This window comes from Triturus cristatus, chromosome 10, assembly GCF_964204655.1.
Source record: "Triturus cristatus chromosome 10, aTriCri1.1, whole genome shotgun sequence".
NCBI lineage: Eukaryota > Metazoa > Chordata > Amphibia > Caudata > Salamandridae > Triturus > Triturus cristatus.
The window spans coordinates 119101124-119115099 of record NC_140593.1 but is presented as its reverse complement, the minus strand read 5'-3'; the positions used below and the strand labels follow the sequence as shown (position 1 = coordinate 119115099).

General features: G+C 43.9%; 1 protein-coding gene across 1 annotated transcript in view; it reads right to left on the bottom strand.

The window, feature by feature from the left end:
- Positions 1-13976, bottom strand: part of STT3B (STT3 oligosaccharyltransferase complex catalytic subunit B) — a 449914-nt gene that overhangs the window by 259631 nt on the left and 176307 nt on the right. The window contains exon 5 of the mRNA XM_085630572.1: positions 9759-9858. Within this exon, the coding sequence (XP_085486698.1) occupies positions 9759-9858 (100 nt within the window). The remainder of the gene's footprint in view (positions 1-9758; positions 9859-13976) is intronic.

Here is a 13976-nt window from a genome sequence, read left to right as displayed (position 1 = left end):
AATAAATACTTACATAAAAGGTTATTCAGGGCCTCCCCATATGATGTGTGAGAAATTAAACTTAATTTCCTCTGCCTCTTCCAACATTCCGGAACTCCCATTAAAGTACAGCATTGTATGTTAAAATCCCCTACCCAAACTAAATACACATCACCCGAACAGGAGTTAAAAAATATATCCATTTCCTTGCCTAGAAGTGCGATTAAGTCGACAACATTATTAAAGATATTATAAAAATTAAATATCAAACGTTTCCGCCCTCCCTTCCATTTGTAACAGACCATCTAGAAATAGGGGGATTTCAGCCTTTTGAAACATACACTGTCACTCTCTATTAGCAGAAAGAGTTGGCAAACCCCCTTTCGTCCTTCCTTTATTAGAGGGTAGAGCTGGGGTACAAATAGTAATCTACCCATCCACATAAAAAACAGACATCATCCAGGTTTCTTACAGATATCCTATAGGAAAGCGTTGGATGAAAACACACCAATTTTTTATTCTCTAATTTACTTCTCAACCCTGCAACATTCCAGCTTAACACCCTCAAATTCCTCTCAGGGTACAAACTGCTTGCCTCAATTTCAACTACCCACATTATGCATGGCATACCCCTATCATTTCTTCTATACGCTTCAAAACTACGTACCTTAGGGAAGCGTATTGCCTCTAGCAACTGAGACTGTCAATTCTGGTCCCCCCAAAGTTGCTTAAGGGAAAAAACTTGCAATTAAGAGGTACGCTTGATATATTCGGGTTATCACTGAATCCCACCACTTGAGGCTTGTTTGAAGTGCAATGGGATTGCTAAGCATGGGTCGAGCTACAACTCTGGGTGGTCTATAAAAATACACAAGTGGGACCACAGAGATCTTACTGTCCTGACATGGGTATTTTACTAATGATGCGAGGGCCTTATTGGCAAAAAAGTAGAATTAAAATTTGCAACAATCTTTTTCATCTGTTTTAGGCCCCAGACAAATCCATTGGGTCCTCCTTACCATATTAATTCCCTTGGTGACATACTGAAATCTTCCATCTCAGGAAAATCCAATGTTTTATCTTGTTTCGTAGCTCCTCCCTAGAGCTGTTAAGAGCCAAGACAGAACCCCTTTTTAAAACAATCAAATAACGCATGGTTCATTGTGGTAAGTGCAAATATGTAACCCAACTCCCATATCCGTGCTTCTGGCGGCAAGTCACAACCCAGCCCAGTCCGCTGACTTGTGTCATTTACCAAGTCCAATGGGGCATCCTTACTTAAACTGTGCTTATCAACCGGGCAAACCCGTTAACTGGCAAGCACCCTCTTGTAACGTTAAGGCTCACCGCCCCTGTACCTCTCCTCCAAGTTTCCCTTTGCCAAACAACCACAATAGACAGCTGCTTCATGGCGGACTCTAATCTGGATTAAATTGGTTCAACCACGATCTTTCCATGTCCTCTAGACAACTCAAAATTACACAGGATACTATGGATCAGAGTTTTCAAACCCACCATCTCCCTCAGACTAGTCAGTCAATTGCATTATCACTCTCTTCTCACCATCACGTCCCGGTGTTTGGATAAGAGTCTTTCTTCTACATTATTTCTTTATTTAGAACACCCATTGCTTTGGAGAGAAGCAGCGATACTGGAACAACTAGATCTACCCTCTCAAGACAATGGTTTGCAGCTTTTTTCTTACCCATGTTGACGCCAGCGTCCCACAACCACACTACACTATAAGGGGGGAGGGGGGGTTATAGGGGGAATAGGGCCCAGCATCATCAGGTCAGACGTGTGCAGATGGACCTGCTCGTGGCCCGGTCTTCACCAGTGTCGGTGCTTTATATGCCCCCACAGCACATAGTAAACAGCCCTGCCTCCAGGAGCACAGCAGGGATTTTGGGCTCTGCAGTCTTGCCCTGTAGAAATCACTGTTCTCACAAGTCAGTAGTATAGTGTTCAAATCACCCACAAGAACATATCCTTAGGGTACGTGTCTGTCCGATCTACTAGATCTTCTAAACGTTCATCAATAGGCCAGTTTTAACAGTAATTCACTGGTGACTGGTAAAAACAGACAGCTGCAAAATTCACATTAATCTGGGTTTGCTCCAACGAACTTTAGTTGCTTTATAATAGTTGAGATCACAGCTACCTGACCCCCTTTTTAGCTCCAACGTGGATTACTAAAAGTTTAGGTACTGTGAAGTGGTTTAAGAACATGGATTTGTCAGCACAGATTTTTTGAAGGCATTGTAAAGCATAGTAATCATCCTGATTATCAAAAGGCACACCTACCTGTAATCTTTACGCCTTTTATGTTCCAAAACAAAAGTTTCCAAACATGCGCAGTAGTTCTTACCTTCTTACATCACTAAAGTTACACAACCAAAAACACTTTGAAGAACTAAACTGGAGATATATATATGTATACTTATCTATATAGCTATATACACAGATAAATATAGCTATAGAGATGAATCTATATCTATCTCTCTATCTCTATCTATATCTATATATATCTATATCGCAAGGAGACTATAGATAAATCAGACCTCCTCAAACGTGTTCACCAAGTGTGACGTCAGTCAGAAAAAATTCTCTCATCAGCACCTGTATTACTGTGATTAAAGGGTTCCTTTACAGATCTTAGTCAGACGTTCACCCTTCCAGAGAATGTCACTAAGGTCTACTTCAACCATTAGCTACATATTTGGGAATATTACAGCCTGCTCTTCCAAATTATTAGATTAATTATATGTTCCAAGTAAGGATTAAAATTGCTTCAGCTGTTCACCAACATTCTTTATCAACTGAACTTTACGTAACAGTGATGGGTAAGCTTCAGATCCCAAACTGTAATGCCCATTTCAATCAAATACACCCTACTGACTACGATACTTCACACAAAACTGAACATTCTCTCACCTCCACACAATTTTTTTGTATAGGGATATTACTACAGTTAACTTGAAAGTATAAATCATACACGTAATAAATCTCTTAAACTCGAACATTCGATAACGTGGACAGATTAATTTTAATAACAGAAATTGCCACAATTCAGTACATCATGATTACCATCAGGCGTTCACTGAGATATGAAGAGAAGTGACAACCCTATCTCCACTCAGCTGGTAACATTCAGTTGATTTTAATACTTCATTGAAGTCCCGAGTCTACACGACTCAGTTGGAATCGGTCTTTGTTAGCATACTGAATGTCACAGTAAAAGGGTTGTCACTTTTAGTCAAAATTTCCTTTATTCAGCATTTGTGTGAGACATGATCTATGAAATATTTGCCTGTGCTTTCTGAACTAAGCCCTGAGATCTTTATATTTTTTTCCTCCTCCACTTTTGCAGCACACATTTTGACCAGATAGATCTGTGTGAGATTAAATGATCAGGGCCCATTTAGTCCTTAGTGTGAACACTTTTGTTGGATTTCTCAGCAGCCTTGAAACAGACCTTTCCAGTTGGCCATTGACATGCCTCAAGGTAGTTTCGTTTTGCTTTAATTGTTCCAATTGTTCCACTTACCAACACCTGAGTTTGACACTCTATTATGGAAGATCTGTGGCCATCTGGAATTAGAGATGCACATTTGTAATTAAAGTTCTGAGTTAGAAAGTTATCTTGGGTCCCCTCAGAAGAGTTCAAGGAGGTCTCAAAGTAGACCATGGTTCCACCTTCCAGAGGAAGTACAGTAGTGTTCAAAGACAAATAGACTTCGGTCTTCCGACTGGGGAGAGAACAATAATTTACCTAGGTAATGCGCTTTCTGGTGTCTCAAACCACAGATTACCCACCTTTTGAATATTTCCCAGATGTTGAACTGGATCCAGAAAATCTTCACCAGTATACAGTATTGTGTGGCTCTATGCTGATGTTCCACTACAGCAGTGAAATGTGGAGACCCATAAGTGCCAACCATGAGTGACTGTCAGTTGTTATCTAGGATGTCCACGCCCACAGACTCAGAGCCTATAAGATTGGTAATTACCAGTGTGTGACTATCTAGACAAGGGACCTTTTCATATGAAGAAAAGGAGCTCAGGTCACACAACGGGGAGGAATGGAGTGTTGGGGAGGAATCTACAGTTAGAGTACTCATCATAAAAACATTACCAATAAGTACCATGTTATTAAGATGGTACTTCTAACCGTGGGTTCTTCACATTATAAATAGACACCAAAACACTACCTTCCCTGCAATGGGTCTGTAAAGTGGCTCAGACAAAAATGTCATGGAAGACTGAGCAGGTAAAGTGCACTTCGACAGACATGGATGGAGTGCTTTGTCAATGTATGAAGGGGTGCCCATCTAGCAGCCTGGCAAATATCCAGAATTAGCACTGTGCCAACACAGCAGTAACAGCCTTGGCTCAGGTGCCTTTAAGCTTACTCTGGGCAGATTTTGGTACCAAGCACAATCCAACAAGACATGGTATTCTTCTGCACTGCTATGCCTTTTTTCTGAACTAGTGAATACAACAGAGAGCTGATCTTCCACCAGAGAGGTTTAGTATGATCAATGTAAAAACAGAGCTCTTTGAAGATCTAACCGATGGAGTCTATCCTCCTCCTTAAAGAGATGAGGCACAGCGAAGAACGCCAGAAAGGTGAAACGTTTTGCCACACAAGAATGTCGCCAATTTTGGGAGAAAACAGGCTCTGGTCCATAAAACTAACTTGTCTGTAAAGAAAGGGGTTTAGAGGATTCGCACAAAGGGCTTGGAGCTTGCTCATACTTTGCACTGATGCCATGGCAGTGAGGAAAACCATCTTAAGCATTATATGCTGCAATGGATAGTTGTGAGGAGTATCAAAGAGTTTACACGAGGAAAGTGAGCGCCAAATCCAGGTCCCACTGAGGAATAATGAAAGAAGTAGGCAGAAACGTATGTTGCAAGCCTTTCAAACCAACCCATCACAACATGTGGTTTAAACAAAGAGGGATGATCTAACAACCGCAAGAAAGCTGAAAGAGCTGATAAGTAATCTTTTCCTGTGCCCAACACAAGTTTGTGCTTGGCTAAGGACAACACAAAAAGCAACACTTTGGAAAGTTTGGCCTGAAGTGGGTCAATTTGCCGAGTACCCCACACAGCCACAAATTTGTCCCAACGGCTGGCGTACGCAGATTTGGTTACCAAGATGACATCCATAACCTCGTATTTGGGGGCCTGATTAGAACAGATCCACATGCCCTGGTGTTCCGCGTGACACAATCCTCTGGCCCCATTAGGTTTGAATGACTTGGACCTGGCTGTTCCCGATCTTCGGAACTCTGGGCAGGAGCGGTAGAGGCAGAACTGCATGCAGGAGTCCACTCCGCTCTAGGAGGAAGCTTCTCTGATAGAGAGCAACCTGGGAAACTTCAGCCCAAAAAAGTGTGGACATTGCGCACTCCCTGCAGTGGCAAAAAGATCTAACCAAGATTCTCCCCATTCGCTGAAGATACCTAGTGCCACATCTACCTAGTGCCTACCAGGCAGCTGGTGGTTCAGGCAACTATAATATCTCGCCTGGACTATGCCAGCTCTCTCCTGGTAGGGGCGAACCAGGCTGAAATTAGCCGACTCCAACGGGTCCAAAATGCAGCAGCCAGAGCTATAGTTGGCTTGCCCAGGTCCTGCTCTGTTTCCAGTACTCTTAGATCCTTGCACTGGCTACCGGTTAAAACTAGAATTAATTGCAAAGTTTTATGTGTGGCCTTTAAGATTCTGAAGGGCCTAGCGCCTCGGATTCTTTCGAACCTCTTGTCCTCTTATCCAGCTCCAACTTCCAAAGCCAAAACGGTCTTTTTCCACGGCCCCTTTGACCAAAAGGGCCTGCGCTTCCTGCTTCAAGAGGGACAGATGGTCCTCCATTAACAGCTGTGAGGCTGCTGGGAGGTGTGGCAGTGTGAAAAACAAAATTACTTCAAACTTGCAGGACCTACTGGTCCGAAGTGATGGCTTGCAACCTTGGGAGAACATTTTGAATCCTGTTTCCAAGAGTGTGCGCGCCTGGAAGGGCACATTAAAGTGGTTTAGCAGCAGCAGGTAATTGAACCACATGCTGCCCTGCTTGTCCAAGTTGGCAGTGGGTACCGTGGTCTCTGCAACGTAAAGGCTGTACGGTCAGGTGTGCCGGTTGCTTGGGCTAGTGATACTAAAAACCCCTACCATAACCACGGAGGGTACACAAAAAAACTGGCAAAACGGAATCATCGGAGCAGACACAACCAGGGAGTTCACTGTGGCCCTGCTGTCTATAAAACACTCAAGTAGCTGGCCAAGGTGGAGAGATTAGATCAATGTCTGGGGAAGTATTCAGTCCACTGGCATCTTGTAGCTCATCATACCAGTTTTCCTCAGTATTTCACCCCTTCATCATAATGGTCATTATCGGAATCAGTGCCAAAAAGATTGTGGATGATCTGGGCCTTTCCTTGAAGCAAAGGCAAGGTATTAGAGTCTGATGGATTGCTGGAAGGCTGTGGCCCAGTGGGAACAGGGTGCAACCTCAGTCGAGAGGAGTCAGTGTGACGTCAACTGCATTGATGCTCCTGGGTGGCGTGTGGCACCAATGCCAACACTTAATCCGGTGCGGGCCCGTACCTGGTCCAGAGGTTCCAGCTAGCACGGAGAGCAGGCCCGCCAGAGTTGGAGAACCTTGCGGTTCATGGGGCCCGAGGTGCACCAAAGGGAGCTGGCAGCGTGTCAAAGAGTTATTATAGTTTCACAGAACATGAGGATGTACTGCGGTGCCATGGGGAGATGCCCTGGGACAAGAGTCAGAATCTACCCCAAAAGAGGTAGAGTTTGGGTGCGAGACAGAAAGGGACATTTACATTCTCGCGTTCTCTCAGAAGTTCAAGTGTAAACGGAAAGGGCTGAGGCATATTTGGACATCTTATGCTTCTTTGACTTATCGGAGGACTTCGACAGCGACAAATATCGGACATGGGAACGACTTCAGGAAAAGGTATGGGATTTTTCCTTCGATCTTCACCGGTCAAGGCAGGGGGTCTTCTGGTGTTTAGCAACATACAGCTTCACCTCACAGCCCAAGGTGGCCTTCGGATTCATCAAGGCAAACTCACCACAGGTTTTGGAGTCTAGGTTCAATCCCAGGCACCACAAGCAAATCTGTAGGGGACATGTCACAGGCATTTACTTGCAACAGTCCTACAAAGTTTGAACCCTGTGGTTTTGGGTGTGAAATTTTCCCCTGCACATCGGCATTTAAAGTTCAATTTAGAGAAAGTGGTCATGGGAAGCTCCGGATCCGTCTGGCAGTATGGAAAGACAAAACAGACATTGGTGTGCATCAGTGGTGCTTATATGCAGATCTGTACATCACTTTTAGAGATGACCAATGTTACACCTACTGGCATGCAGGCATACTTCTGTAGATTTTCTGGATCTAGTCTGACGCCTGGGAAATATTCAAAAGGTGAGGAATCTGCAGTTAGAAATATCCATCAGAAATTGAAGATTTGTACAGAAGCCATATTTTCAGTTTCTTTTTTTTTTTAAGGGTCTGTGTCTACTAAATTGAAGCTGATCAAAAAATATTGAGTAACAATGCAAATTTGGGAGAGAAATATTTCCATAAACTTTCAATAATAATAAGAAAAAAAACCAGCAATCTGCTCTAAGAAAGATTTAAATAGCTGTTTTATTAGATAACCAGCCCTATGCTGACAACACTTTACCCATTGACTTCAATAAATAAAGGGTAGATTGAGTGCTTACACTTTTGGGTACCAGCGTCCCTTTCTTTAAAGGAGCTTCCATGAAGCAAGTATAGTTCTGAGGTTTTTTAATTTGTATTTATAGGAAATCATAGTTCTGGGGGAAGACAATGCAGACCTCTAAGGAACTGGAGAAACGAGTGACTCAATTTGCACTTCCTCCCCAGTTCCCACCATCCTTTCAGAATCAGCAATGGCAGATAAATGCCCTACTTCAAAGTTAATACAATTCTCTATGCCCTTGGGTGTAATACTGACCATCTCCCATTCAATTAATAATTCTTCAGGATGGAATTTAATAAAATATTGTGGAATGGATTGTTGTGAATGCATCGTGTTCATCTGAAGACTTGTACCATTAACCGGTTTATCAATGGCTTCCTTTCCTTAAAGTAAGCAAGGAAATGTAGTAATGGCTAAACAGACAATCACAATGTTAAAATAATAAATGTATTAAAGTATTAAAACTTGGAAGGATTCTAGTGGAAAAGTCTACCATGACCAACACAAATATCCTTCACAATGCACTTGTAACACTTTGTGCTGCCACTCTGTACCATCCCACTTCCGTAGCATGATGTCAATGGGTAGACCAAGTGAGGGCCGTCAAGAAGTAAGATCCAAGGTCTTACATCTCCAAAATCTTAGGTCATAAGCCCCATGTAATTAATGGATTAGTATTAGAAAGTCGGTTTTCTGCCAGCCAGCAAACTAAAATGCCAGAACAGCGAACAACAGTTATGTTCAGGGCCTAAACAGGTTTTGATAATATAAGATCGACTACTGAAACTTAAAAAACGAGAATAAACATTACCCCTGCACTCTGAACATATGTATATTTCTTCATGTGTTGTGTTTATTATACAGGTGAAAATACTGTTGTCATGCATGCTTGTCTTCACCAACCTTCAAGGTACCACCAGCGCTAGTATTTAACACAGTAACTGCTAGGTTTATCATCCATGTATCACAAATGTGTGCGTGTTGTCATTGCTGCAATGTACAAACTTTCTTATAGAATGATACGGAGTTATATGAATAAGTAAAAAAGGCAAAAGATTTTAACCTTGCTAAAACCCTCTACAACAAGTTGTTAAGACACTGACACAGTAAACACTTCAGAAGAACTGATTCCTGTAGTAAGTCGAACAACTGTTCTAAGACACTCAAATATGACTAAGTTTCACTCAGCGATGTAAAGACCTACCTAAGGGTTGGACAGCTGTCCTGATGGGGAAATGGAGTTTTATTTGGAGCCACAGACAGGCAGCTGATCTGCTCGCATCTATTCCTTTTATTCTCTGTCATATGATTACTAATCACAGCGATGATCTGAGTAGCCCTAAAAGGTGTTCTACTGCCAAATCAGCACAAATGGCGAGACAGAGTAACGTCCGGCTTTCTTCTAGAGCACTGCAGTTTTGGCTTATGAAACTGGTGGGCACGATCTCTATTGCACACAACGTACCACACTCAAGTTCCTGGCCAATTTAGCAGATATAAAAGAAATGACGCTCAGGAGAGATGGACGTAGGATACATAAGGAATACAGCTTTGTCATCACCATAGCTTCTTGCATGAATGCATGAATGTGTTGGGGCGCTATCCCTGTTGGAGGTCTAGACAAAAGTACACTTGAGAAAAGGACTATGCCAACTAGATACATACAATATATGCATTTTTGCAGGGCCAGTAGAACAATACCTCCACATCAAGTCACTGATTATCATACTTGTATTCTGCTTTCTATTTCTTTCAAGCACTAGGTCACTATTAAAGGACCTGTCTGTGCTCCCAACCAAGGCTCATACAGTTTTTTTCTATCTCCCAATTCTTCCCAAAACTGATCTCATCTCAAGGAAGATGGCTTTCCTATTTAGCAGTTTAAGTAATACAAAAAGAAAGGGATGGGTTAGCAATAGTATGGAAAATCAATAACTGAAGCCTTCAAGTTACAACAATTAACATGTATACCAGTGTTGGTTAGAGACTGAGTCAAGAAATAGAGATAAACTAGTTTTCACTTACCTATGTAGACCCTCCTGCTGTATCGTTGCATCAGCAACAACACAAATACGTGAAGAGGAATTAGGTTGATAATGAACACATAACCACCCCATGCAGAGACCTAAGGGAGGGGGGAAGCAAAGAGTTAGGTCAAACATTAGAACTTAATGCGTACAGAATGTTACCCCAATATTTCAGAGAACGTGGTGGATCAGAGACGGTCACATGTATGTCAAATTTTGTTTTGATATAATTATGTTAAGTATCAAATCGGAATTCACTAATTTTTGAACAATCATGTTTCTTGCTGCAAGGAGTTTAAGAGGTACAATCTAGATTAAAAGTTCAACTCCTGGGAGACTACATTATAAGTACACTTAAAGTCCACTAAAGGTCGACTTAGAAGTAAAAAAAACAAATCACTTGTCTGTTAATACACGGTCACCTTATACTGGTATGTCATAGTCCATAATATTTCAACTTTGGACAACTCTTCAAACACCTAGGTCTGTAATAGGAATAAAGCAGATTTGGAAGTCCATGTTACTTCAGTATTGAGGCAGGCTTTGGGGGTGTTTCTGAACAAGCCTGTCTACTGTCCATCAAAAGTGAACACAAACAGCTGTGGCACAGAAACAGGTTCATGGAGATTAGGCTAGCAACAGGCCCTCCATTCTTCTGTTCACTCTGCACAGGATTCATTCCATACCGTCTAATCTATGGAGTGGGCCTCCAGAAAGCACGAGTGCTGCTTCAGATTGGAAATCGGTCTTTAGAACCGTGCATCTTATGGAAACACAATCCGTTTCCTGCGCTGCAGGCGGGATAGAAGACAAGAACGCCAACTGCTTCAACAGGTTACGGGATTCTCCAAGCGCTGCCTTGTACAGTGAGCACATCAAGAGAACCGTAAAACTGGTGGGTCCAATTCAGCGTCAAGAGCTCTTAAAACACGTCAACTGAACAGAAAGAGGAATCCTCCGAGCACATAACGTTTAAGACGTCATGTTTTCTTGCCAGTTCCAAATAAAATTCTGAATGAGTCTCTGGTGTTATTCTCATAAGGTGAATAAGCACAATACAAAGCGACAACACTGAACGTTGAGTGCACCTGATTTTGCTACTTGATAGGAAGCGAGACACCTCAGTACAACAAGCATTTTCAATGCAATAGGTCTCACATTTACGTGAGTTTGAGCTATTGACATTGTAAATGACAGTGTCTTATTTATGTTCTAGTTTTTAAAACAAATAAAAGGTATTGTCATTTACAATGCCAATAGCTTAAATTTGTGTAAATGCGAGACCAATTGCATTGCAAATGCTTGTTTTCTGTTTTTGTTGCACGCTTCTCCTTGGCAGAGGAGCGAGGAGGGGCCGGCTGTAAATCTACACTTGCTGGCCGGCTCCGTGCAGAAACAAAAGGGTATGTTAAAGCACAAAGCTCACCTCAGCTTCTTGAATCTAAATTGAAAGGGGCGCTGTTTATCCATAAAAGCCTGCACTTGAAGTCCAAGCAGCGCCTTCATAAATAACTGCATTAGACATGCTGCATTTGACTGAGCAATGAAAATCCAAAACGTGCAGTGTGGCATCAATGAAGCGGTCGCTGTGCTGGTACAGGAACAGAGGCAAAGCAAAAAAGTAGTGCTTACAAGACTAATTAACACGTACCCTGTAACAACTGAAGTAAAAGGGTCCGTCGCCATGGGAGGTTACAAATGAAGACAAGGCAGTACTATACAGGGACTAACAAGCCTATTTACGAATCAGAAGCCAGCATTTACGATGGACAATGACACAAGCTAATTACAAATATGGACAGAGTGGGCGTGGCTTCTATTCCATACTCTACTACAACAAGTCTTGCAGATCATGCGCGCAGGATCTAGGCTCGACCTAAAAACATGATTAGCATCTGTAAAGACTAAGAAACAAAGTGAGGCTTAATCCCAAATGAGGGCCTGGTTATTAATTTCGAAGTGTACTGACATTAACAGATGTTCAGGGTGATACTGTTAGTCATCAAGCACAGTATATCCCTGGTGACAGGGAAGGGGCACGAAAAAAGATTAGCACCTTAAAATTCACTTTTCCCTTTTTAACTGAACTGAAGAAATGGGTTAAAAGCTGTAAGCATATAACAAATACTACTTAACCCCCAAACCCTCATCATACCATGCTGTTTTAGGTCATCTTGTTTTACTTGTTTGAACACAGAGACATTCTTACCATTCGTTCATGCCCGATGCTTTGGAAGCATGGACTTTTAAACTTCAATATGTTAAAAGCAATTAGTAAATCTCTCCCACTGTAGCAGGTGCAGCAGTGCGCAGAGAAGCTTCCTATTTCGAGATCGCCACCTCCACTTCATTCATTCGCCCAGTGTTCCTCAAGCCTTTGAGACAAGACCATTCTTCATGTCAAACAGAGCTACCTGCCCTATTTCTGAGCAATAACATTTCAGTATCAGTATACAGCAAGGGTCCTTGTTGTCCATTCATGCTTTCTATCTTTCAACAAGAGTATCCACAGCGAGTTAGATAAGGCAGACTAACTATGTTAATGGTAAAGTGTCATGGCATGTCAACTTTCCCAGCAAGGTTGTGTACTGTTGTAGCAGCTATAGACCACTACTGTGTACCAATGATGGTGAATGGTTGCATCAACAGTCATCTTGTGTAAAGTGGTTTCTCACACCCACCAACACACATACCCACACACCCACCAACACACATACACACACACACACACCCACCAACACACACACACACCCACCAACACACACACACACCCACCAACACACACACACACCCACCAACACACACACACACCCACCAACACACACACACCCACCAACACACACACACCCACCAACACACCCCCAACACCCACACACCAACACACCCCCAACACCCACACACCAACACACCCCCAACACCCACACACCCCCAACACCCACACACCTCCCAACACCCACACACCCCCCAACACCCACACACCCCCCAACACCCACACACCCCCCAACACCCACACACCCCCCAACACACACACCCACACCCACCAACACACACCCCACCAACACACAGCCCAACACCCACACACCCCACCAACACACATACCCACACACACCACACACACACACACACACCAACACACCCACCAACACACCCACCCACACACACCCACCCACACCCACCCACCAACACACACACACACACCCACCCACCAACACACACACACCCACCCACCAACACACACACACACCCACCCACCAACACACACACACACCCACCCACCAACACACACACACACCCACCCACCAACACACACACACACCCACCAACACACACACCCACCCACCAACACACACACCCACCCACCAACACACACACCCACCCACCAACACACACACACACACCCACCAACCCACATACCCACACACCCACCAACACACATACCCACACACCCACCAACACACATACCCACACACACCACACACACACACCCACCAACACACCCACCAACACACACACCCACCCACCAACACACACACCCACCCACCAACACACACACCCACCCACCAACACACACACCCACCCACCAACACACACACCCACCCACCAACACACACACACACCCACCCACCAACACACAACACACACACACACCCACCCACCAACACACACACACACACACACCCACCAACACACACACACCCACCAACACACACACACCCACCAACACACACACACCCACCAACACACACACACACACACCCACCAACACACACACACCCACCAACACACACACACACACCCACCAACACACACACACACACCCACCAACACACACACACACACCCACCAACACACACACACACACCCACCAACACACACACACACACCCACCAACACACACACACACACCCACCAACACACACACCCACCAACACACACACACCCACCAACACACACACACCCACCAACACACACACACACACCCACCAACACACACACACACACCCACCAACACACACACACCCACCAACACACACACACACCCACCAACACACACACACACCCACCAACACACACACACACCCACCAACACACACACACACACACACCCACCAACACACACACACCCCACCAACACACAGCCCAACACCCACACACCCACCAACACACATACCCACCAACACACCAACACACACCCCACCAACACACAGCCCAACAC